Source organism: Coccidioides immitis (assembly GCF_000149335.2).
Source record: "Coccidioides immitis RS genomic scaffold supercont3.5, whole genome shotgun sequence".
NCBI lineage: Eukaryota > Fungi > Ascomycota > Eurotiomycetes > Onygenales > Onygenaceae > Coccidioides > Coccidioides immitis.
In genome coordinates, this window is record NW_004504307.1 from 2504833 (window position 1) to 2530830 (window position 25998).

Sequence of the window (25998 nt, forward strand, 5' to 3'; positions counted from 1 at the left end):
CGAGGAAAGCCTGCGCGTGGCGTGTGGGGCAAGCTTTCCAAGGCGATGAATGCGGAGAAACCTTCTGCAGCTGACTTCCCGGCCGGCCCAGGACAGACAGCTAACTAGGTAGTCAGCCAACTGGAATAGCGAACTAATATACTGCTTGTTTTGTCCTGGTAGCGGTCACAGCCCTACGTCTTTTCTAATATCCATTCAAGGCACGGCCTGGAGTTGTATGTAAAACGCCGTTCAAAAGTATTCCATGAAACCTGTTGAGTCACGATGGATCCTGCAGGAATTTCCACATCAGATGAGAAGCCAAAGGCCTTTTCCATGGACGTTCCAGAACCTTTTTCGGATTACCGATTCGGGAATTTCCGCCGTCCGATCACGCAAACGCGAATTCAAGGTCCTATGTCGGTCGGCAGCAGAAGAATATAAGAGTAACCTACGGAGAAGGCAGAGCAAGAAGTTTTCCTTCTTGGATACTGCTGTCGAAAGTCTTGTTGGTATGGACGTTGATGACCCTGTAAGCTTGAATGCCGTGACCAAAGTAACAAAGCCAGCGCGTTCCGGCGAAGTTTCTTATCTTATCTGATCGGAGCCACCCCCCACCAGTTAGTTAGCAACCAGCGCCGGCTTCTGGAACGCAGGGGTGCTATCGATTAACTAGCGTGATTCGGCAACACCAGAAGCAGGGAGAATACATTCAACGGAGTAGGGCGTACTCCGTTCTTCGCATCAGAATCAGGAAATATCATAAACATCACCTATAATAAATCCTACCCGACTTCTACAAGGGAGACTCAATTATTGTGGGTGGATTCTTCAAAATTTCTTCTAGCTTCATGAAATAACACAAGTAGTGATCAAAGGTCAGTAAAAGGGTAACCCCCGTATTTCGCAAGCCTAACGGATAATCATCCCGGCACATTGAACGTATATTAAGTTAGTTAGCCAGAGACGCATCTGATCGGTACTCGGTGCAAGCGCTTTTATGCTATATACTTGTACTTATTTGACTCCGTGTCTCGTTCCATATACTCCTTTTCAATAAGCCTAAAAAGAAGTCGTACGTCAGCAACCCATCATAGCCATTCAAGTAAATACGTGCAAAGAAGGAATGCTCGCTACTTACTTGTCGATGTTTTTCTTTATATCCGCTGGGTCCAAGTCACCGCGATTCCTTGTTGCCTTAATCACCTCTACGATAAGCTCCTGCGGAGAAATGGTCTTCCGGCTCTTCATGATGCGCACAATGGCTGCTTGGGTTTCGTAATTCCTGTCTGCCGCAACACGTTCATGCGTTTCCTTGTTTTCCTCTTTAGTCTCTTTCAACTGGATTTGGTTAATTTTAATCCGCATCTTTGGGTCCGAAAACCTGGTGTTGAAACTAAAGGTATCAGTTGCGTTAATGTCTCTTCCCTTTGGATGTTTGATGAGGACTCGGTATTTAGCACATGCAAGGGATTGAAGTGTACGCTTCAATTCAATATCGGCTATTTTGTTGTTAGTTTGAATCCTGAGGATTTATTGCTGACGCAGGATCCTATTCCCGTCAACTTACAAAGACCTGTCTCATCCCGGATATCATGATAGGATAACGTCTGTCCATCTGCTACATCATTGAACAAGAGCAGGACAATGGCTTGGAACGAACTGACAACGATCTCCTTGTTACCGCTAGGAAACCTCGCCTTCAATTGACAATGGGCAAGAGAGTGTTTCCAATTAAGCTTCCTGCCGTTATACTTGTTGTTGTAAAAGTGCTCGAAATCGGAGAGTGCGCTCGATATTATTCGAGGCACTTTTACAGGCACATCTGGGTAAGACGGCCAGGCTGCAGATGAAAGGACGTTGACGTAAAGGTCCAAATTTGTTTTTTCCCTTTTTTCGCGCAGTAGAGCGTTATATGAAGCCATCTCATCACGAGCAAGATCTATGTCCTTAAACATAGACTCGAGATTGTGTGTGAAGTTTGAACCGCATTCTGAATTTTCGAAAATTAGCAACCGTATCTTTCAAGAGACAAATACCGCCATAGAAATACTTACCTGATGCTAATCTAGCCAGCATGCTCTTTTCTGCATCGTCGCTGGCGCTTCTTCCCATAAGGAGACGACGAGCAAGATCATTTTTATAGAATGCCTCAAAGACTGCTTTTCCATGAACGAAACGAAACAGATCAAGGACCTGATCAAGTGCTTTGTTTAGTTCGGCATCCTCGTCAATCATTGCAATGTCTTCGTCATTTTTCAGTGGGACTTGGCGTTTGCGGATCGATTTCAGTCCCCCCCTAAGCAGTAGATCCACATGTTTTGCAATCATTTCTCCAGGCTGGGCAACATCACCACCCTTTTGGCTCTTGTTGATAAACGTTTCAAATGACTCCCTGAGAGCGCGAGCTAAAAGCTCATCCTTTTGGAAGGACTTTGCCAAGATATCATCCAAGTTTTGTTTAAAATCGAGTAGCCTAACGACCATTTCGCCTTCTCTTTCCTTATCAAAAACAATTGAAGAGCCCTCTTCTAAGATGAAAGAGGTAAACGCAGGTTTTAACTTCGATCCCAGGTCGATTCTCTGTAGTAGTGAATATAGCTCCCCAAGGGCAATTTGGTTACTTGTCCTGAGGAGGCCTAGTACGTCGCTTTCTTTTAGAAGCGTGTCACTTTGATCTGATACCAGGCGCTTATCAAGCATTTCCGATAGGCGTTGTTTTGTGTCGATATCAAGGTTGAAAAGATCGCACCTCTCCATCTCCTTTTCAATAACCCGGTGACTTTTACTCACGTATGTAGCAAGATAACTCGAATTCGCTTCATTATCCGCCCATGCCTTTAAATATCTGTCTGAAGCCTCCAGCATAGCGGGCTCGAATTCACTTTTGTAAACTCTTAGGTCGGAGAATAGCTTGATAGCGTTCCTGAGCAACGTAGAATCAGACGATGCATCATTATTTCTGTCAAGATCAACTAGCTGGCATGCTCCTTGCAGCATTTTCGGCTTGAGAGATGGGTTGGAGAAGACAATAGATCGAAACCCGATCGTGCCCATTTCATAGATGGTTGGGTGCTCCGGGGAGCGAAGAAGGAAGGACTGGTCTAGGTAGTAGAATATCGATCGTATTGTAACCTGCGGGAACAGGGGTTAGTCGCGGTCGATTATAGACGAATGACACCCGATAACTCACTAAACGGGAGCTCCACGCCGACCATGCTGCCTCCACCGCCCGCAACACAACAATATCGTCACTATCTTTCGATTTTGCCAGCAAGGATGGGAGTACAGTCTCGGATATGTAAACTTTGCAGCGCTCTTGGAGCTTCTTTGCTAAGCTCTGGGCACGTTTCTGGCGGCAAACATTTTCAGCCCCTTTGTACAGCTCCTCCAACGAGAACGACGGCTTTTGTTCATTAAAGATCGCCGTTAAGGCAGTGTTAAGCTGAGCCCAGATCTTCTCAAAATATTGCTCTTGGTCAAGTTTTGGCACCGCTCGGAGGTTCTTGACAGTGAGCCGCTTAGGCCCGGTGTGAGGTGTGAAGTTCGACGGGGTAGATGATGGGTTTAGGTATGTCCGCGGGACGGTGCGACTGTTTTGCTGCCCAAGCGAGGAGCTTTTGGCGCTTTGGTTCGGAAAGTTGTACATTCTCTCCACAGAGATACGTTCTTGAGCTGGCTGCGACTGTTTGGACGGGCTTTGCTGCTGGGGATCAAGTTCGTTCCGCTTCAGCCGTTTGCTCGTTGGTGACAGTTGCCGACTCTTATGGCCAAATATGGTATTCCTCCCCCTCGAGAAAAGATCGGGAATTGTGCCTTGACTATTTCGTACCAAGTCCTCGGCTGTTTCTGAGTTTCCGTCGCAGAGCTTCCTCTTGCCGCCTGGTTTGCGCGTCCCACGTGTCCCGTGATTCTGCATCTAATTTGCGATAATTAGGGGGATTAGCAATTTCTTGAGGACAAATACAATGTATTCATGATGGATTGTTACCTGGACTTGCGGTTTGTGAAGGCACAGAGTGGGAACAACTTTTGATGAGATAAGGATCCTGACGTGACTATCAGTCTGAAGTTGTGATTAGGTTCACGGGAGCTTGCTCGGAGATAAGCTTGGCTAAACTCCACTCAACGTTTGTAACACGAGAACTAGAACAAGAATCTAAGGGGGCCACAATGAGTAACACAGCAGGATGAAGTTGCTGTGATGTAGAATTTTGGGGCCTGATAATATATATATAGTTGATATCTTTGTGATTTTTGTATTTTGAAATTATGTCTCTTCACAATCATTGAACGGAAACCCACCAGCTTGATCTACCCTGAGTGAAGTCATCAATTTGTCATACATTACTGGCTCTATGAGTATATAATAAGGTGGAAATGATAAATATATGGACGGGGGTATCTTGATTGAAGAGTATTTTTTCTAGGCTTGGAAAATCTGCCTCCATAGCACCGAATCCCAGCCTCATGATACATCAACAAAGAATCATGAGAATAACTTTCGTCCAGCTGGCTGCTCTGATTGCTCCTCCTCAAACTACGGCCATTAGTGCCTTTTAATATCCAAAAAAAGGGAGGTTGATGTATTACTTACCTCAAGGAAGTCAACAGCGGCAATCAATGCAGCATATGATTTGACAAGCTCTTCTAGAGACTCCTGTGTTCCGACACCTTCAAGCCCTCCAATTTTAGCATAGCGTTTGAAAATTCCAACCATACTCTGCCGGTTTTCAGAGAGGAAATTTCTAGTTTGCTCGACAATCTGATTGTTGTGTAAGCCCCGTGTGAAAACGGTAGAGACAATGACTCGAAGCACAGATAGAAGGAGGTCATAATATTTACGGAGAGCATCGGGATTATCGATGTCTAGGCAAAGAAGTTAGCTGCCTGGAGATAAATAAGGTCATCTACACCTACCTAAACCGATATCGGGGTCAGCCGCAAAAATCTGGGATTCCTTGACTGCTTGAAATAGACCTGCATCAAGAAGGCGAATAGCACCCATTTTCGTTTGCGACAGTTGTTGGAGGAGTGACAATAGAGCTTCGTAAAATAGTAGCAATTGGGCCGTCTCTATGATTTAGTTCAGCCAACGGTCCACGAGAGAATCTGGGTGATACATACGTGCAGCTTGGGTGTTTCGGAATTCTGACGCCATAGCTCTGATGACACCAAGGAACATAGAAAGATAATTAGACTGAGAGATCAAGGTCACGAGAATAGAAGATGACTGCTGTTCGTCGAGAACAGAAAGAAGATTCAGTAATATCAGGGCCGACACTCTACAACCTTCATCACCGGAATAGGCGTCGTCGCAAATCGTATCGACTAGGCCCGAACCTGTTGATTTGATAACTTGCTGGGCCCGGGGTCCGAAACGAGCTTTGGCCGTACTTCTCTGAGTAATTCGTGTAAGATATCTGGAGCAAATGTGATAAAAAGTTTCCCTCAAGACCGTCTCTTCTAATATGTTGGGGATGCCACGAATACAAGCCTGGAAAAGGTGATGTAGGCGCTCATCTATGACATCTTCAGTGCTGTTTGTCGAAACGGTGTCTAGCTTTTCAACCAGAGTTTCCGCCAGACGAGCTAATTCAATAGCTTCTGCTGCGTTCCCGGCAAAAGAACTCTCAAGTTTGGGAAGAATGGCCTGAAGAGTGTGTAAGATAAGTGTCACCATACGAGCAGGTTCCATGTCACAAGTAATCAAAACGGTGATAACCAGCTCCACCCAAGATCTTAAAGCGACGAGACGATTATAGCGGACTTGGCGGCTTTGATTCGTAGCACGGAGGAAGAGGAGAAGCTTATCGCGTTCCGATGAAATTTGATCTTCTTCCTGAGCGTTGACTTGGCCAGCACTAACAAGATGGTCTTTTGCAAGCTGGAGAAGGGATTCCACGCTTGGGAGATCATATAAAACTGGATGGCCATCTTGCTGAGGCGTGGTGCATAAACTCACGTCCACATCCCTAAAAAATTTTAGATCAGGGAAAGCGTATGCCCAATCGATGTCCAGGTCCGCAAAGTCAAACAAATCAAAAATCGAAGAGTGGGAGATTGTTTGCCCATCTTCAGCTACTGAAGCGCCAAGCAACGTTGATAAAATATCTTTCTGGAAGGAAGGAGAGCTTTTATTAAACACAGCTCTTATTTCGGTTGTTGCATAGTCAAAGATAATGCTGCGATAGACAAGGAACTCCGAAAGTGCCACGGCAGATTCTGTAAACCAGAATTCCGGCACCGTTATTCGGAACTCATCCCAAAGCAAGTCAGGGCCGATTACGGGTTGAGATATGAGAATGTTTGCGAGCAGCCGATTTGCACGAAGTTGAGGCAGGATTAGCGGCGAAGAGAGCGGCGAAGTCCAAAGATATTGCAGTACCTGGAATGCCAATCGCTTTAAATGCACCATCCATGATGTTATCATGCCTTGATTGCCATCCGGATAGGTCCTGACAAAATCACTGATAGCATGTAGCAATGAAAGGCCGTTGTCAAAAAGGCTACCTGGTGCCACATCAAGGGAACTTCCAACACATCTAAATCCAAGAAGGACATGAGCTACCGTAGGCTTGTTTGGGATAGCCTTGAGGCATCTATCGAGTAGTTGAACTAATCCAAGCTTAATAAGATACCCAGAAGCCTCTGGACCATTCTCCAACTCCCGAATATCGGAAGCCATTTGTGCCGCTAACGAACGCGCTATACGATCGGCATCAACGTTTGTATTTAATAGTTCCACAATTTGGTTGGAAGTCTGCCATTGTGAGAATGTAGCGGTTGGCCTGTTGAGTTTGCGAGACGCCGACAGCTTCTCCAGAAGTGCTAGAGAGACAAGAGTTAGTTGCGGGTGACCGGTTCCGCAATATAGGCATAAATCAGATATGAGGCTCAGATTATCCATCATGCTGTCTTCGAACGAGGCAAGAGAGGCATTTGCCATGGTTGACATCCCTTGCTGCGGAAAGCTTCTGATAAAAGGGCGCACAATATCGAAGAATGTGGCTTGGTGGTCCAATATCAAGTTCATCACCTCGATGCTGCGGATCAGCGAACAAAGTAACATAGAGTCCGATGAAGCATTTGCCACATCACCGATATCTTGATGAGAGCAAGAGAAAAGTGCTCTTAAGACATCTTCATTAAACATCCATTCCATAACTCGAGAGAAAGGATGCAAACGGAGATATGTCGGCAAGGGAACGCTTCCAACGGTCGTATTGGCGGAGATGGTAGTTTGGTTCACAAGAGATACGAGGTTTTCGTTGAATGATTCTATGCACGTGGCGGCGAAGCTTAGGCAGTTCCATTGCAAAAGTCGCGCCTCTTTTCCGTCAAGAACCGTTGATTTATTAGCAAGGGCTTGTCCCATGACAAAGTCGATGTACGGCTCGATTCCAGGCATTCGGTATGACGAACCTAGCGATTCGGGGAAGTGGAGGCATATGTGTGAACCTGGTAGATCAACAGTAGGAGACACTAAAATCGTCAAAAGTTCGACAAAGGCATTGGTTTGGTCAAAGCTTTCCATGATTCTTTGAAAAGCATGCCGTTCGTTTAGGGCGGGGGAGCTTGATAAAGCTGGCAACTTTGTGAGTGATAAGGGGGACGCCCCGGAGCCAGAAATCCACTGATCAATCAAGGCCCACATCTCATTTCCATGAACTGCTGTTCGCTGTATCATCAGGCAACGCAGAGTCACAAAAATAGCAGCCCTTAAATGATGGGGAATCGGTGCTGCACAAAGGGTAAGGAGCGTATTCGAAAGGTTGGCAGTCGGATGCTGCAAGATCCAATCGCGTATTTGCCCGTTTTCTTTGCAAAGGTGGCTGATGAGTCGCAGATAACAAGTAAGCATGACTGGGCTTTCTGGTTCGTCAATGTCCACTGACTCGGGTTTTCGGTTGCGAAGGATTGACGGCTGAGCCGCTGATGGCCGCTCGGTAACTCTGGTGGCATATAATTGTAATTCGGCAAACATTTGATCCCAGTTCATCGAGGTTGACCGCCGGAATTTGGAGGAGGAGGCGTCTTCATCGAGCAAGAATCTGTGTGCTGAAGCCGAATTCTCTTCACCACCAGAAAGCGAACACAGCATCTCACAGAAAGCACTGACACGAGGCACGGTTTGACGCTTAGATACCCACTGAAGGAATCCATAGAGATTACTGTCCGTGTCTGCCCAAAATTCCTGAGCTGCCTCGTCCCTATGGTCAAACGTGAATGCAATGATCACTAGCAAAGACTCTAGATGCATCCGGGGTTCGACTAAACCACGGTGTAAAGACGTATTTGTCGCTTCGCGGAGCGCTGTCATTTGATCTAACCGTTGCAAATCTTCCTCTGATCTTAGTTGGCGAATCGCATCTGGCATGTTAGCTATCAAGGATTCTGTGAACGTCTCCAAACCCTCCATCAGAAGATCACGAAAATAGGGCGAGGGAGCATCCGGTTCAACAGTCAGACTCGCAGCATCTTTTAGGAGTAAGCCAACCAGTTCGTTTCTTGCCGGAGCGACCCACTCTTCACTGGTAATGCCTGAACAAACTAAAAGGATGAACTCTAAACCCCCATCTTCAAGGGCGGCCATGAACATTTGAGTGAGAGCTGCGAGCTCATCGCCTGGATTGATTCCCTGAAGTGGGGATGCCGGGCCACTATCAAAGTACCAGCCAGCATATTCTGCTAGCCAAAGTACAACAAGTGCGGCATGGAATTTCGGCAGCGCGCAGCTCGTGGATTCTTTATTGCCGGTGATGGCGAGGTGCAAAGATCTGGCTTCTCGCAGCGGGCCTTGGCCTTCAGAAGAACCATACTGTGAAATGGCAGAAATAAGGGCAGGAATATAGTGTATTAAAAGCATATCGAATCTTTCGTTCTTCTTAAGCTTTTCAAGCAGCTTCCGGAAATCTTCCGAACTCGTGAAGGTCCCTTTAAAAAGGTAGGATAAAATTGCCCCTAACGATTCATGTTGCCTTCCGAGACTGTGACGCTGATATTCGATCACCTCTAAAACGTCCGAAGCCTGTGCCTGCCCAACGATTGAAGCCTTTTGTATTTGCTCACCGAGGAGGACGAGCCACCTTTCAATGTCCCCCATTGAATCCATACACTTTCTAGCATATAGAGAGCCATTGCGCAGCGGGCCATTCTGTATTTCAAGAATCATCGCAACTATATCCTGCATAAGTGCACGAGTGTCTTCTCTTTCAATTTCGAAGGACTCCCGTAAGATAAGACGAAGGCATTCGAGGAGAAAGGCGCGCCGTTCGTGGAAGCGGATTATTGCCACCATTACCGGAGAACGGTCAAGCTTTACCGAATCCAATTGGGCTTGTAAATAATAAGCAGCGGCTTGTATCTCGTCGATATCCAATGCATCCGCAACTTGTAACACGGCTTGCTGAAAATCATCATTGAGGGAGTATTCCAAGTTCTCAAGGGTGATTTTCCCTAAATAGGCGTTGTATCAGATCCCTGCGGCATCTGCGAGAGCAAAAGCAACCGGACAACAAGTATCTTACCAGAGAGAACAGCTTGACGGCTTTCATTTTTTTTCGGATCCTTATCTAGGAGCTTCCTAAAATCTCCAACAGTTGCCTGCAACTCCAACACCAGTCTATCCACATTAGGTAAGGCGTTTCTTGAGAGAGCTGAAAGGTCCTGGTAAAGGCCCCGAAGGCCATCCAGTGCCGGATCGCCGTCCATCCTTCAGAGCGGCCAGGCAATGAAATGAAGTCGGTTAGGGTGGGCTTTGAAGAGCTCAAACGCGCACCCAGAGCTTCACACCGGAGAAATATAGAGCCGATGGATATTTCTCGTAACGTAATTTACCAGAAGCACTGCTCGCTGATTGGCTGGTTAGTTAACTTACTCGGCGTGTGTTGAGCTTACTCAGTTAACGACAGAGCACGATAATATTGTTTTCCAACCTGCTCCCAATCTGCACGGGAAGGCTGAAGCCAGTCATCCACGCAAGGTTATTGTTCTTTCATGCTTTGGGCGAAGAACATATCTGTTAGTCAGATCCTTATGCTGATGGTTAGATTGCATTTCATTCACTGGACTGTTCATCTAAAAATAAGTTTAAGCATCACAGGATGCCTTCCACTACTGGTCCTAGAGGTCTCTGAACTTGAATATGGAGCCAAAACGACCAAAATATCCAACTCCATACATGCAGTGCTGTAATAGTGCAACAGTGACTCTGAGGGGAGCCCCAGGCCAAACATGGGCGAGGTCAACATTAGCCAGGCTCTTGACCTGATTTCGTCCGACCGCCTACGGGAGCGGCTTGACGGCCTTGGGGGTATGAAAACATCTTGGCTGCATGAAGCAAGATTTCTCGTGCTAACAACCTTTAGATTTGAAGCATATTCTGCTTCAAAACAAGCGGACTTCGAATTTGTAAGCATTTGCGCTGCTTTTCTCAAGCGGACATGACTGACAGGTGTTTGATATTAGAAACTTATTAGATGACAAAGGTTATCAGAAAATATTCGAGGCTCTTTTCCGATTCATTTCAAAAGAAAAATTGGCTTACAATCGGGCAACCAAAATCGGTCCGAAATCAATCGCGGCGTCGCGCCTTTCAACATGTGCTTCAGTCCTTCGAACTGCTGTGGAATTGTCAACGAGGACAGTGGGATCCAGAACTGTTGCCGTTGTCGTGTGCCATATTATAGACGTGCTACCCATTCCGGGTGAAGGTTTGTGGGATCCCCTTAGCGTTGATTATATCAAGGCCTTGAGGTCTCTCCTTCAGTATCCACCCCATGTTGAACACCTCTCCAAAGACGACTGGCATTGCCTTGTTGACTTTTGCCTTCGCGGGATTGGTGTTGGCGAGGAAAGAAATGAAAGCCAGTTGACAATTCGTAGCGGGCCGCTTGCCCCAGAGAGTTTTGATGACAGGGGTAGCCGCGCCGGTTCTGCAGCTCCCAGAGCATCTCAACGCAACGGCCATGCAGATTTAAAAAGTAACGCTGAGGAGCTTGAGCTTTGCATCCAGCTATTAACGTCGTCCCCCACATCTCCCATCCTCGACGTAGCTGAAAAGCTACTTTATGGCATGACGGATTATTTATCGTCGCTAAACGTGGTAGGGAGATCGCCTTATGCTGCCCTTAATTCGATAAACGTAGTACTTGCAAAGTCAATAACGGATAATATCGTACTTGTTCGGGAAACTATTTTTCGTCTCCTTCCTACGATCCGCCGTTTCTGGGTCTCCAAGTCTAGTCAACTGAGAGATGAGATGTTAATGACCCTAACTCTCGGGAAAGACATCCTAAGGTCCAACTGGGCGTCGCCAATGGAGCTACATATTGATACTCTACAGGGCTTAGTCGAGCAGATCCACCGAACCTATACACGGTTGCCTGAGAAAGAGATCTTACAGGTTGATGATCTGATATTCGCTTTTGACTCGAGTCCAATTCCGATGGCCATCAAGTTTATGGCCCCTCGTCCCGGTGTTAGCAGGTCTGTACAACACTGGATGACGTTATCGATTATAGCAACTCTTTCGAAACTTGTGGATGATCTCTATCTCACATCCCACCCCCCTGAGGCTGACGGGGAGGAAGAATCGAACAAGAGACAGCAACTACTTTCAAGAATTGACGATATCTTCCGAGATGCTTCATCCTCCCTTGGTGTAAACCGAATATGTGCTCTTCAAACGATTCCCTTTATTATTTATCAAGTGGATCTTGGGCTCGAGTGTGTTTCCTCCTTGTTGCAGCAACTCGCAGCCAGTATTCTAGACGAGAGCGCTATAGTCTCTTCATGGACTATGATTGCTATTGCAAGGTTGGACTTTGTCTTCAAAGGATGCATTATTCCCCGGCTAACAAAATTTTCCTAGTGTTGCTGGTTGTGGGCATGCATCCTTGAATGAACTGCGAGAGACCTGGTCCCATATATGGGAGCTAGCATGTCGCACTTTGCCGTCTCCTGGAACGACCCGTGCTGGGTGTACGCTGATGTGCACCATTCTTCACTACCAGTTATTAGACCATGTTGACACTGTAAATACTATTGATTCGATTGCTTCGTCCGTGGACCTCAACGGGCCCGTTACCCTCACGGATTCTGCTCTCTGTCTTTGGACGACTACGATGGATTTAAGGTCCAGAGCAAACCCGGCACAGTGTCAAGAGCTGGCGAGACAGATTTGTGCGTGGCTTAAGACCACTTGGGCAATTGGTATATGCTTTGTTTTAAAATCTCACCGAGTGTTGCTGATAATGCGTTAGGCCCAGTTACCGATAGACTCCATGCGTCTCAGGTCGCTTGGTTTGCACGGCCATTAAACCTACTCAATTTGTTAATATCATGTACCGGCAGAACAGTCGCTTCTCTAGCTCCCAGCTTTCACGGACCGGTTTGCCGATTAGCCCAGATGTGGATTTCTTATCATCAAAACCGCGATTTACTAAAGTACCTCCTGCTTATTGACCCTCAGGAATGTTTCGAATGCTCGAAATTGTCTAATAATGGGATCATTGATGTGCAGTCCTCTACAAGAAGTAACCCCAATGACATTATTGTCCTGGACCTTCTGCAAACCAGACTTGACTCATTTTCCCAGGCTTGGACGCAGCTTTTTGCGGATAAGTCGAGTCATATTACTGCCGAAACCATTCAGACGTTGGTATCTCTTTGTGTTATAACAAATTCGTTCGTCGAATCCATCTCTTCGCAGTCTTTTCGTTCACAAACTCTAAAACGGGCGACTGATACCCTGTGGAAGAGTTTGTGCGAGCATCTATCTCAGGATGCTGCATCTCTTCAATATTGCTTGGACGTCCTGGCTCCCCTGATATTGTCACTAGAACCGCCGTTTGATCGGAAAAGCATAATCTTGAAGGCAGTTAGTACAATGTCTCCTGAGCTGCTTCCACTTCTAAATCGTCGACGCGAGTTAGAGCGGGGTGGAGCAAATTTGTCAGACGATGGTATGGACCTTGATGGTCCGTTTTTGTCTCGGGAGAGCATATCAGCCGAGTTTGAGATTATCTCAAAGCTAAACCGCGAGGACGATGCGACTCCTATTTTTGAGGACCTTGATTCCATTCGGATAGCGAGTACAGTTCAACTTTCCCTAATTGAAGGATATATTTCTACCGAAGACCAGATTGACGTCAGCGGTCTCATCAGTAATTACATAGAAACTTGGGACGAGGCCGATATTCTCGTTGGATGGACATATTTGGCTAATTTTGTTAGCTCCCTACCATATATTAGCAGGTCTGAGGCGTGCGCCTTGATAGAATTTTTTGGGGAGCAATGCCTCGGATCATACGCTCTCGAAAGATGCGAAGCTTCAATATGTGCGTGTATAAAGCTGATGACATGTCTCGCGGAGCTTTGGACAACTGATGAAAGCGACGATCTTCATGAGTCTGCATCGGATATTTATACATGGTTTGTTGATGTCTTGATCGGAAAGGGTATCGGCACCTCTAAGGCCTTGATTAGGCTTTCTGAATTGCTGAGGCACGTTCTGAATGCCAACCCGGCCTTCCTCAGGGGAAACCAGTGGCCTTCACCCCGAACAAGCCTGTTCAAAATTCTTCGAGACGGCGACTCAATAGTGAAATTCCATGTTTCCGATCTAATCCCGGGAATATTTGGTGGATTTGTTTTGAAAGAACACGATGCGATTTTTGACGATATTTTAGAAAGCCTCCCCCGGGATCGTGAATGGGTTGAAGGAATTGCCTTGCGTTTATTCGTCCTTGCCAAGCTTGCATCTAAATGGCATACTCTACTGCGCCGGAGTATATATCATATATTTGAGACGCCGGGGCAAGTGCCATCGTCTACATCGTATGCGAAGGAATGCCTGCAAAACGTGTCAAAGGCCCTGGGTCTTGTCAATGTGCGAGAGCTCTTCAAACTCTTTTCATCTCAGATTATCTATACGTGGATAGAGACCCAGTCGCTTACGCAACTGCCCTTTGGAGTGTTTGGCTATGATAGCCTTAGAGATTTACTTGTGGACGTGCAGGATGAAGCCATCGCGCAGGTGGTCATGCGTGTCAAAGAACAGGATATGGATGAGATTTCAACGTGCTTGAAACTATCTCCTCAGGACCTATTATCTAAGTCGTTCTACCGAGCCGAAGCCTATAGCATTGCTCGTGATATCAGTATGCCCCCATCCCAAGATCCAAAGTCACGAGGCTCAGAAAGTGGAATGAAAAAATTGTTGGGACCGGATAAGTTTTTGAGTCTTGTGGAGAAGCACTTCCCGGAAATCGTTGCAGTGATCTTTAGGTCTATGGATCAGACTGAGCAAATCGAGAGAGCCTTCGTGAAACGTCCCTTTTTCCAGCCCGCCTTGGAGCGGTTGAAAAATATTTGTGAGAGAAGCTCATCATCTGCAACACTCCCAATTGGCCAGCAGCCTTCTTTTCGAGCACGATACTTAATAGATGAGCTAGAATTTCTTTGCAGGCGTACAGGTTATGACCTTGAGACAATGTGGACACCAGCATTGGTTTCCTTCGTTGCGAGAGAGCTGATAGAATCAATACATCCCGCTCTAGGCTCACTCCATGCGTGTTCTGTCATTCGCAAATTGAGAGCTTTGGTTTGCATCGCTGGATCGATAGTTCTCGTGAATTACCCTCTTGAGTTACTTCTACATTGTTTAGGTCCGTTTCTTACTGATTTCCAATGCTCCGCCGATGCGATTGGCGTCTTTTGGTATCTAATCGATGAAGGACGAAGGTATCTCTCCTTCAGTCCGTCGTTCCTTACTGGTCTAGCGGTGTCTACCCTGGCCTCTCTCAGGGGCTTTCTTTCTTCTCGACAAGAAAGCACAACTCAGGAGACTCACTTTCGAGCCACGATGTCCAATGCGCAGGTCTTCCATCATTGGTTATCGGAATATTTACATGATTATCAAGCTCACGATCTTAAAGACGACGAACAAAGATCGTTGAAAAAGATTATTAAATCCTCTCAGAACATTTGCCTCGCTGGTAATGCCTCCAAGGGCACCCATGAAGGCGAACTTATGGTAGAATTGCTACAAGGTAAGGTGTCAGGGAGGAATCTATTGAGCAGTGCAGCTTCAGATCTAGCTTTTACACAGCTGTGTCACGAGTTCCAAAGGCCGGAAACGTTCCGTGATGACATTTTGGGTGAGGATCAGGTTGCCTTCTCGAATACAGTTGCATTATGGAATTCATTAGAAAATAAAGCACTTGGCTCAGGTTATCGACTTTGGGTCGCTAGAGCTTTAGGGAGATCATATGCCGCTACTGGTATTGTCAGCGAATTGTTACTTCGGGAGCAGCGAGTGGCATTTCCCAACGATCCTACCAAGAACGATTCCGTCAACTCGAAAGTGTTGATTATACGTGCTCTGTGTGATTCTCTCCTCTCGAATGATCGGCAAATGGTCGGGCTGGCAGAGCGGACTCTGCAACTCATCATGCAAAAGTCATCCAAAGCAACGGGTATTGATGGGTACGAACAAGCCATTCCTGAGTCTCTTACGGAAGCGCTATTTTGGTATCCCTACCACTGCCCAGACTTGACTCTAAATGAGCCTGAGAAATCTTCCGTTGATCCTAATATTTACTGGAACGCATCCGTATCCGTTCTTGAATTTGCTAAGAGCTTTTCCCTGGCTCTATCACTTAAGGCATCCGGCGACCCTGTGGTTGGTGTACTGCAACCCATCCTATTCGCCATACCTTCTCTAGCGGTCCAATTAGTTCCATATATTCTTCACGAGGTGCTATCTCTGGAAAATCATAATAAAAAGATTCGACAAGCTGTTTCCGCCGCTTTTCGAGAGGCGTTACACAACGTCCAAGAATCGACACTTCCACACGTTCGGTTAATAATATACTGTATTTTATACCTTCGGTACCAGCCGTTTCCTCGGGAGTCGACTATGGACGAGAGAGATAATTGGCTTGAAATCGATTTCATGGAGGCTGCCCACGCAGCAACCAAATGTCGAATGTATAAAACTGCTCTTTTGTTCGTCGAGATCCATTTTTCACATATCGCCTTAGCCGCTCGAAGATCGTCAGCTATTAAAGTCGCGGAACCAACAGAGCTGCTTCATAGTATCTATTCTAATATTGATGATCCCGACATGTTCTATGGTATTCGGCAGGAAGCATCCATCGATAGTGTCCTTGGAAAGCTGAGTTATGAGAGTTCTGGACTCAAAAACCTTGCTTTTCAGAGCGCAAATTACGATACAGATATGAAATTGGACCTAACCACGGACGAAAAAAGTGCCCTTGGTATCGTAAAAGCCTTGAATTCAACCAACCTTCAGGGCATCGCCAACGTCATGTTTCACTCACCAGAGATAAGAGTCAAGAGGCCAGAGGCTTTCGACAACATGATTTCCACTGCTTTGTACCTTCAGCAATGGGATGTACCAATCCCGAATACTGCTTCTCCCACCGGTAATCTTTTCAAAGCTTTGCAAGCCTTGAACACTTTTGAAGAAAAAGCGCAAATAATGCGGACTTTGGATGAATGCTTCTTGGACATGCTTAGCCGCCTATCCGAGCAGAATCAATCTCTTTCGTCTCTTAAAGACACTATGAGAGCCCTTGGTATACTTTCTGAGGTCGACGAGATTATATCTTCCGAATCATGCACTCAAGTTCAAGAAACCTGGGAGAGGATATTAAGCAGGAGCTCATGGTTGAAATTTGAAAGGTAAGACTTGAGGGTGCGTTATCTTATGAAGAGGTCTTTGACGATTGTTGTTAGTTTTGGAAGCATTGGTCAAATCCTGTCTTGTCATGAAGGGGTATTTTCCATTATTAGCCGAAAGCCTCAGCTACAGGCGATGTTGGGCATAAGCTCTGGAGATGCACAACTTTTGAAAGTGAAAGCTATACGAGAATCCCTTCGAATTAGCAGAGAGCATGATGCTCACCAAGCCTCACTTAAGTCAGCGATGCTATTGACAAAGTTGGCTGGGCCGTGCTCGAAAGTGGGACTTGAGATTGATGCTGCAGCCACGTTCGATTTGGCCAATGTGCTATGGGATCAAGGAGAGATGACTACGTCCATTAAAATGCTTCAACAACTTAGTGAGCGAAACGACCCGCAAAAGGAGGCGATTTCCGTGAATCGAGCAGAGATTCTAGCCAGTCTGGTAAGATCACAGCTGATATTCGTCAGTACGAATGCTAATCTGGGGGTAGGGGCATCATATCGCTGAGGCTAGGCTAGAAAAGCCGGATGCGATCATTCAGGATTATCTAGTCCCAGCTATCAAGGAGCTCAGGGGACATCATGATGGGGAGGAAGCAGGTCTTGCTTTTCATGAATTTGCCGCGTTCTGCGATCAACAATTGCAGAATCCTGATATGCTGGAAGACTTCAAGCGGATTGAGCAAATACGCCATCGAAAAGAGAAAGAAGTCCAAGATTTGGACCAAATGATGAAGACAGCGACAGGAAAGGAGAGGGATCAGCTACGTATTTATCGAACCAAAACAAAGCAGTGGTTTGACCTCGATGATCGGGAGTATCAACGCTTGAAACAAAATCGAGAGACCTTTCTGGAACAGTGCCTCGAGAACTACTTGCTCTCACTCAAGGCATGCGACAGTTTTAAAAATGATGTCCTTCGATTTTGTGCTTTGTGGCTCGATAACTCAAATAGCGACATTGCCAATGGGGCAGCCGGGAAATACCTCTCACAAGTACCGAGCAGAAAGTTTGCACCGTTGATGAATCAGCTTTCATCGCGGATACTGGACGTTGAAGATAGTTTTCAGCCACTGTTGTTTGATCTCATCTTTAGGATTTGCAGGGAACATCCGTATCACGGCATGTATCAAATATTTGCGAGCAGCAAATCGAAAGTCGGGAACGATCAGATGGCTAAATCGCGATTTAATGCCGCAGGGAAGCTGGTTGGGCGGCTTAAGAGTGATCGTGCATCAGGCGCAACATGGGTGGCAATTCACAACACTAACATTAGCTACGTAAGGTTCGCGATGGAGAGAATGGAAGAAAATGTCAAGACTGGATCCAAAGTACAGCTCCGAAGTTCTGTCATGGGCCAAAAGTTGATGCAAGATGTCGCAAAACAAAAGATTCCACCTCCAACTATGAAGATCGAGCTTCGTGCAGATCGTGATTATAGCAAAGTACCACGCCTTACGAACTTCTTGCCGGAATATTCAGTTGCGTCTGGAGTCAGTGCGCCTAAGATTGTGACAGCGATTGCATCTGATGGATTACGTTACAAGCAACTGGTAAGTATCTGTCCTTTATCTTAGGGTGTAGATTCTCACCTTGCTGTTTAGTTCAAAGCTGGTAACGACGACTTGCGTCAAGATGCGATAATGGAACAAGTTTTTGAACAAGTTAGTGGTTTACTCCAATCTCATCGAGCCACTCAACAGCGTAATCTCGTAATCCGAACTTATAAAGTCCTTCCTCTTACCGCCAATGCCGGAATCATCGAGTTTGTTCAAAACACTCTTCCATTGCACGAATACTTAATGCCTGCACATCAAAAGCATTTCCCAAAAGATATGAAGCCAAATGCCTGTCGAAAGCACATCAGTGATGCACAGACAAAGTCCTTGGAGCAGCGATTAAAAGTCTACCGCCAAGTTACGAATCACTTCCACCCAGTCATGAGATACTTCTTCATGGAGAAATTTCAGAATCCAGATGACTGGTTTAGCAAACGACTGGCATATACGCGAAGCACGGCGGCAATATCAATTCTTGGACATGTTCTCGGTCTCGGTGATCGGCACGGCCACAACATTCTTCTCGATGAGAAAACTGGCGAAGTGGTGCATATTGATCTTGGCGTAGCATTTGAGCAGGGCCGCGTTTTACCTGTCCCTGAAGTAGTTCCATTCCGGCTTACTCGCGATCTAGTCGACGGAATGGGGATCACCAAGACAGAAGGAGTCTTTCGTCGTTGCTGCGAATTTACCCTCGAGGCTTTACGCCAAGAATCCTACAGAATCATGACTATCCTCGACGTGCTGCGATATGATCCATTGTATAGCTGGTCCTTGTCTCCACTCCGCATGAAGAAAATGCAAGAAGCAGCAGAAGGAGCAGGGGCAGTCAACGAGGGTGGAAACGGAGCATCAGCGAACGAGCCAAGTGAGGCGGACCGAGCATTGACGGTTGTAGCGAAGAAGTTGAGCAAGACGTTGAGCGTGGCTGCTACGGTTAATGAACTGATCCAACAGGCCACGGACGAGAGGAATTTGGCTGTATTGTATTGTGGTAAGTTTTCAAATCTCTAAGTGTTTGTTGAGATGAACAAGATGCTAACGGCATCCGCAGGATGGGCTGCGTATGCGTAAATCTCCCTACGTTTGAGCATGGCGTCTGTCATTGAATATCTGTTTGGCTATTGGCTAGATTTGGATATTATAGAGACCCTTCGTACCGTCTCCTAAAGATGATCGGTGCTCATGTGCCAAAACATTGCGCTTTCTCATAATTATACCCGATAATTGTCAAGTCCTTAGGGTTGATGTACTATCCAGTTACACCCGAAGTTTCAAAGTTTTCGTATATAGACGACAGACATAGAATGACAATGTTTCTTTGTTAATAGATCCCATGAGGATCCACGGGATCCGTGTTGACTGTGTTGTTGGACCTCTTATGCATACATATTAGCCAAAATAAGGTTTGGAAGAAGCAATGAACTACTAAGTGTTATTCAGTTAGTTATAGTCTGAGTACAGAAACCATACAAGGCATTCTCTAGCCAAGACCAGAGGGTCGGTGGGATGTCAAGAATTATCTCCATCTGGCGTTAGACACTCAAATCAGTTATATGTCTCCTCAGCACCATAGCTCCAAGTCATTAAATACGAGATGGTAGCTTGGCGAAAAACAATTGCCCTGTAAAAACACCTTATGTAGACTGAGGTAAAAAAGGTTGAAACGACCTTTTGTATAATAGGGATACTTTCACTAGAAAGCTTGATTAAATAGGCCGCGGGCGTTCACAATTATGGAACTCACTGTCCAATGCTTTGGCTTTATGATACCATCAAAATTCCTGCAGAATAAAGATCATTGCCCGTTAGCGAACGGATTCATCTAATGGCGGTATCAATGCCCTCATTATCACCCTAAACGTGGTAGCCAAAAGGATAACCTAGAAAGGTGGAATGGGATCAGTTTTGGAGGCGGTTTCTGCTCCGTTGCTGCAAAGCTGTACGGAGGAGGATAGGAGAGTATTTTCCGAATTAAGACCTTCACAAGCAGGGAAACTTGGAGGCAAAGCAGAAGAGTTTGTATAGAGCCAGGCCTCAGAATGCTCTTTCCGACTCTCCATTCAAGTCAACAAGCTGACCGGGGAAATGGCAATAGGCGGAGATCTTCCATCGGCTATTCAGCAGACAAGCTGCTCCGTAGAGGAAAAGCGTTTCGTCTCAATCCTCAAGACAAAAAGCTGAGTGGCAGGCACAAAGCGTGTCCACTCGGCGAATCTAGAGAGCACGATGCATGCAAAACATGCTAAATAACTGGTCGAGTGCAAGCAACTGCCCCTGAAAGTGGGCGCACGGTTCGTCTCGGCTGCCTCGGGATGCGGAGAGAAACCTTTGCCCTAAGTCACAAGCTGTAATAAAGAAGAACCGATTTCTCAACCTTAACTAAGCCTTTTCCATATAGGCTCTAAAACCCAGCCGGTTGTGCCTAGAAGGCCCTTGAGAGTGTGTATAACAAGAGGAGCCTGCAGTTGAATAGCGTAGAAAGGGTAACGTACCAGTACTTCCCATTAAATAGATCGCAGCGGAGACCGGGAAGCAGCTTCTACTGCCGTTCTTCCTGCTATTCTTTGCGGCTAAACGCTGCAGTCAATTTTCGAGGCCTGTACCTTCCATCGACTGCATAGAACGGACTTACAGACATTTCCCCGCTGCCGCCACCCGGAGATTCGTTGCCCTTTTTCCTTTCAGATCAAGTGCTTATCACGTCTGGCAATCGTCCCCTTTCTGCCAATCGATTCGCATGATTTCGTCACCACCTTGGAGCTGTGGCATGTTGGTTAGTCACATTCATTTCTCACGCCAGCTGTATAACAAATCCAAGAGTAGCATAAGCGGGTAAGCCAAAAGAGTCAGAAGAACCAACTCACCTTCAACATTCTCAATAGGAAATTTGAAGGAGGGCTAACTTTGGTATTAATTCATCATTCTCTCCTAAGCTATACAATCATCCCCTCAATACAACCCCCAGTGGAACAGAGATATTCTTCTCTTAGAGAGCATCACCTCTCTAGAGGTACGGAAAACCCGTGCTTTTCTTGTGATGATGAGACTTGTTACGATTCTAGAAACGTTAGTTCTAATGATTAAGAAAGATATGTTCTGAACAGGGCTTAGAGCTTCTGGACGCAAACCTAGATTCTCTTACCGAGAGGTGTGTAGAGGGCCTGATCTCTCTGCAGTGAATATAGATCAGTCCAAAAGCGGCGAATGAAGGAGAAACATCAGAAACACACACGTAATGCCAGGAAGGGGTGGAAAAGGGAAATGAAATCAATGCTTACCTGGTTAATGATGAGAGTATGTATAATGAAGGAAGAAAGAAGAGAGTTAAGCAATTGATGGGACTGCGGTTTTATGTAACTAAGTATCAGTCTTATGCTGAATCATCGGCTGGCGGTTGTGGATTGATTATCACGGGTCATTGATGAGTGTGTTGTGTAGTTGTGGAGATTCGAGAACTTTATGTTAGAATTACCAAAGATTGATGTTCTGAAGAAGTCATCTTTTTGTGTGCTGCAAGCCGGTTCGAATTTCAGTATAATTATCACATCATCTGTGGTGACTACTGGAACTATTCTAGCAGGAGTGTAGGCACTTACAAGCGGATAGTTGCGAACGGAATAATTTAGCACTTTGGATCCCGAGAATATCGATAATTTAATGTAGGCTATCCTACAACATGTACGGAGCAGTGATCATCTTTTTAAATCATCAAATTGCCGTGCTATATATCACAGTAGCTCCATGTCCAATACTTTATAAAATGCAGGCTGGAGAATCCCCTACTCCTCGCCGTTCACGCTGCGGCCGCAACTCCCACCCTCGGGGCTTCCAGGAAAAGTGTTTCAAAGGTTTCCTTCACTAAGAGTTTTGCTGGGGCCTTCCCAGTCACAGCACCCGCTGACGTCAGATCCCACTGCGTGAGGCTCAGGTTTGCCCACAACTTCACCGCGTTTTCTGCGGCGCCTGGTCCTAGCTTGGGTGTTCCGCTCCAGAGAGTTCTCACCGTGTCCCATTGCTTTTCAGGTGGCGCCTCTGGCGTTGGGTACCAGGCAGGGTTGGCAGCGGGAATCGTGGGGAAAGGTACATTGGTCACAGTTTCGGTGAAGAACGTTTTATACCGGAATGCTGGGATCAGGTCTGATGAAAGGACGGGCTTCGGTGAGGAGATCTGAATGGCCATCGGTAGTGGAATGGTGGATTTGTCCCCGCTGAGAAGATCAGGGAGACGGTTGGGATCGGGGTTGGAGGAGCTGCTAGGGTCGAATTTGCTATCATCTGCAGACAAAATCCATTAGTGGACACGCTCGTGATACTTTGGACAGAAAATGAGAAAGAGAAGTATAAAGTAGTAACTTACATATGCCCCAGAGCGCAGTCGGGACAGATTTGATCACCATTTGCGCTGTATCCCACCGTGGAACTTTTGGTTGAGTTCCTTCGGCAAAGAGGGCCACTTTTGGTGGCACCGGGGTGATCGTCACCTTTAGCTTGCTTGATAGAGCGCTGGTCAAATGCATCGGTCTTGCAAAGATGGGCTGCCCGTTGCCCTTTACCTCCAATGGCGGGAGCGGATCACTAGAGTCGAGCTGACCGGTGATAATAGTAGCATGGTCAATCGCAACCTTGCATCCGATCGTGAACTGGAATACAGCACCGCGGACGTTCCAGCACTCATCGTTTGGATTGGATTTTTGTTTACCAGAGGGAATCAAGCCTCGATTGCAGGAAAAGACGTGAGGACATGGCAAGGGGGCCGTAGCAAGACTGTCTGCCGGCCCACTCAGCAAGCTCTGTGATCCCTTTGACAGGTCAGCCTGTAAGACCATCTCATAAAACTTCTGCCACGACAATATAGGGTCGGGTGGGCCTTCTAAGTGTCCAAAGTCAATGTCGAAGCCAAACACCCAGAAATTCACATGCACCCTTCCGGCGATTGGAGGACCCTGAAGATACAGCGTTGCTGAGATCTCCACACCAATGTGGATGGTACAGATCCAAAGATCAAGTGTAAACCTGACACCGACACTGAGTCCGCCTTCGGCTGTGAAGTGGAAGGGCTTGTAATTTATGAGAAAGTCCGCGTAGGCATCGAAGAAGGCGTACAGAGGCCCAAGGGTGAGGGAGGCGTCTAAACGTCCACCACCCATGCACACCTTCGGCGTTATGGCGAAATAAGCCTCCCCTCTGATACTAATAGCCGAATCATAGGACCAACTGATCGCTAATCGAGGTGGAGTTGGATATTGTGCTGGAGGCTTGAACGATCGGTGGTATCCGCCAATTGTGAAGACAAAGTCCCCGGCAGCCGATGACTCGCTATTGGAAAACCATGTATAGAACCCAAAGCCGCCTTCAAGGTGACAGCTGGGGTCGAGAACATAGGAAGACGGCGTGAGCTGACCCTCAATTTTGAGCGTGCCAGCATTGAAATCCACTGCTGCGACGATACCCAACTGGACGTGTACGAATTTTCTTGCGTCTGGGGCACCCGGCGGCATATCTGCGGTAGCCACCCCGAAAAGCCCAAGTTTAATACTTGGGTTCCATTCAATGACCACCACTGCCTGCACTTGCAGCACCTCAAACGCAAGAACCGTGAGGCCCGCTGCAACCCAGAAGGAACCTTTCTGAGAGAAGAACCATCCGCTGCTGATGAGGGAGCTCAGAGCATCCTTTGGATCTTGCGTCTGGGGCACATTTATCATCGGGAACTGAGTGACATTCTTTGCGTCCGGGAATTTTAGAAATGTATTATATCCGAAACCTCCTGTCACTCCCTTGATTTCTGCAAATTCCAGGGTAGCCAATGGGCCATTTAACATAAAGTACACAAAGCTTGATTCAAACACATTCGGTTTAACGCCGATCTCCCCATAAAATCCGGCTGCTTGGAAAAGATATGGTGTGAAGCTAATCGTCGCCGCGCCTTGGTAGGTATCTGATTCTTTTGTGACAAGGTGCTCGAACATGCCAGAGAGAATAACCGGCGAGCGGTCAAAGGAGACCGCAAGTCCAGCAATAGCGAATGTGGGCACAGGAAGGTTGTGAAGCGTAGTACCTTTCTTTATGGGAATAACGAGACCAAAGCCGAGAAGGCCGACACCAATCGGGCCCACGACAACGGACGCATCCATGAGGATGGAAAGGGTGGGTGGTGAGCCAGTGGAAAATTTCAGGCCCATGTTGCGAATGCTGAGAGGGCCAATGGACTTTTCGTACGGCGCCTTGGATGAACCTGGGTTGCTGGTTTCTTCTGCTACAAGAGCGGTGGAATACTGAGTAATACTGGCTTGGTAGCTCTGTGAGCCTTTAGGTTTGCCAAAGACGTAATCCAACACGACTGTTGCTGCGCCCTTGGGACTCTTTCGTAGGAGCATAAAGTGCGACCCGGATGGGAGTACAATATCCGTATCGTTGTACTTCTTTTTGGTGATTTTATAAGGCAACGGTGCTCTCTGTCCGGCTAGCAGTGCGTTGATCGACGTCATGTCCTTATGGTTAAGGCCGGCACCCACGTCGCTCCCCTTTTTCTGACCCTGGACATAAACGAACAGCATCTGGTCAAACGGCTGAGGCAAATCCCCAACGAGCGGGATGTCCTTAACCATGGCGAGCGGGTTAACTGCGATAAGGAAAGCCCTCTGAGCGGCCGGTTTCGGCCCACTACTGGGACCGGCGGCCTGGAATTGAACTGCTTGGAAAGAGAATCCCAAGAAGTCAAGCCACGCAACAAAAAGAAGATCCTTCTTCTCAGGATTCTCAGTAGAGTCTTGTGAGATGATTTCCAATCCAACAGCATCCTTGTCCTTTGGCGGTGTTATCTTGATATCTCCAACAAAATCGGGTAGGTCAAGCTCGGGCCCAAAAATATGTGTTGCTATCTCCTGAATAGTCGTTTCGGGAGGATCTATATCCAGAGAAAGATTGGCTTTGAATTGCCATTCTGATTTCGTATGCTCAAAGTTCAACTGGAGCGGCAAGGAGCCTAGAAATAACGTCCCATCGATCACGAATTTGGAGGCATCTTTACCCTCGTAGGTGTATGTAACGGTAAGGCTCTCCACCCTGATCTCATCCAACAGCGAAACCACCCCATCCTTGGAAGATGAATCAAAGAATTCGTAGAGAAGAGACCCATATACTCCTCTCAAAGTGGCTTTCAATTTCCAGCTACTTGTTGCCGTTGGCGCCGCCATCGCTCTTGTAACTTGGCTCATTTCTGATAATTCGGACGTAAAAAATGATTCGCATTAAATGATGTGACAGTGTCGCTCCCTTGATGCTCTCATGAGACTGCGAGCGCGCAATAATTCAGCAAGCGACTGCCGGATCTTCGGATAGACAACACGGCTCACATACCCTCAGTATAGGGCGACTTTTTTTTTCATATAATTCTAAAGAGGGTTAAGCAGGATACTTGCGGAGTGCTTGTAGAGTTAACTAGCCAAAAATGATAGGTAACCTTCTTCCCCCTAACATTTGACAGGTAGCAAAGCACATCAGATGGCACGCAATGCATTTCCATCCGCTTCGTGGCAACTCGACGCTATGGTGAGCATGCTTCTCTGACCCGGTATTCCCTGCACTCTAGAGGGAGTATTTCTTGACGGGAAAAGGAATTGATCGGTTGGGTGACAATTGAAATTCAGGCTGAAAAAGGCCAGCTCTTACATCTCTGCCGCAAGGACATGAACAAGGCACCCCCACTGTCTGGTGTATGTTATAACTATGTGGGTTCATC

General features: G+C 46.7%; 5 protein-coding genes across 5 annotated transcripts; 2 read left to right on the plus strand and 3 right to left on the minus strand.

Moving 5' to 3' along the window:
* Window positions 1-244: 244 nt before the first annotated feature.
* Window positions 245-703, plus strand: CIMG_09297 (uncharacterized protein; the record flags this gene model as incomplete). Its single annotated transcript, XM_001239675.2, has 2 exons — window positions 245-511; window positions 656-703. The coding sequence occupies 2 exons, from the start codon at window positions 245-247 to the stop codon at window positions 701-703; spliced, it is 315 nt and encodes a 104-aa protein (XP_001239676.2).
* Window positions 704-977: 274 nt separating this feature from the next.
* On the minus strand, window positions 978-3981 carry CIMG_12322 (ubiquitin ligase subunit CulD; the record flags this gene model as incomplete). Its single annotated transcript, XM_012358338.1, has 5 exons — window positions 3173-3981; window positions 2037-3114; window positions 1550-1972; window positions 1121-1481; window positions 978-1041 (listed from the first exon to the last, which is right to left on the minus strand). Exons 1-5 carry the CDS (start codon window positions 3896-3898, stop codon window positions 978-980), a joined length of 2652 nt encoding a protein of 883 aa, XP_012213761.1. The 5' UTR covers window positions 3899-3981.
* Window positions 3982-4468: 487 nt separating this feature from the next.
* On the minus strand, window positions 4469-9693 carry CIMG_12323 (nuclear pore complex subunit; the record flags this gene model as incomplete). The annotated part of the gene is made up of 5 exons (XM_012358339.1): window positions 4469-4519; window positions 4577-4848; window positions 4900-5055; window positions 5107-9438; window positions 9510-9693. 5 exons carry the CDS (start codon window positions 9691-9693, stop codon window positions 4469-4471), a joined length of 4995 nt encoding a protein of 1664 aa, XP_012213762.1.
* A 522-nt stretch (window positions 9694-10215) lies between these two features.
* CIMG_12324 (ataxia telangiectasia mutated) lies at window positions 10216-19586 on the plus strand (the record flags this gene model as incomplete). The annotated part of the gene is made up of 9 exons (XM_012358340.1): window positions 10216-10294; window positions 10350-10392; window positions 10450-11799; window positions 11855-12195; window positions 12246-16692; window positions 16747-17137; window positions 17187-18248; window positions 18300-19248; window positions 19309-19586. 9 exons carry the CDS (start codon window positions 10216-10218, stop codon window positions 19326-19328), a joined length of 8682 nt encoding a protein of 2893 aa, XP_012213763.1. The 3' UTR covers window positions 19329-19586.
* A 2464-nt stretch (window positions 19587-22050) lies between these two features.
* On the minus strand, window positions 22051-25453 carry CIMG_09301 (uncharacterized protein; the record flags this gene model as incomplete). Its single annotated transcript, XM_001239679.1, has 2 exons — window positions 22051-22532; window positions 22615-25453. The coding sequence occupies 2 exons, from the start codon at window positions 25451-25453 to the stop codon at window positions 22051-22053; spliced, it is 3321 nt and encodes a 1106-aa protein (XP_001239680.1).
* Between the last annotated feature and the right edge of the window lie 545 nt (window positions 25454-25998).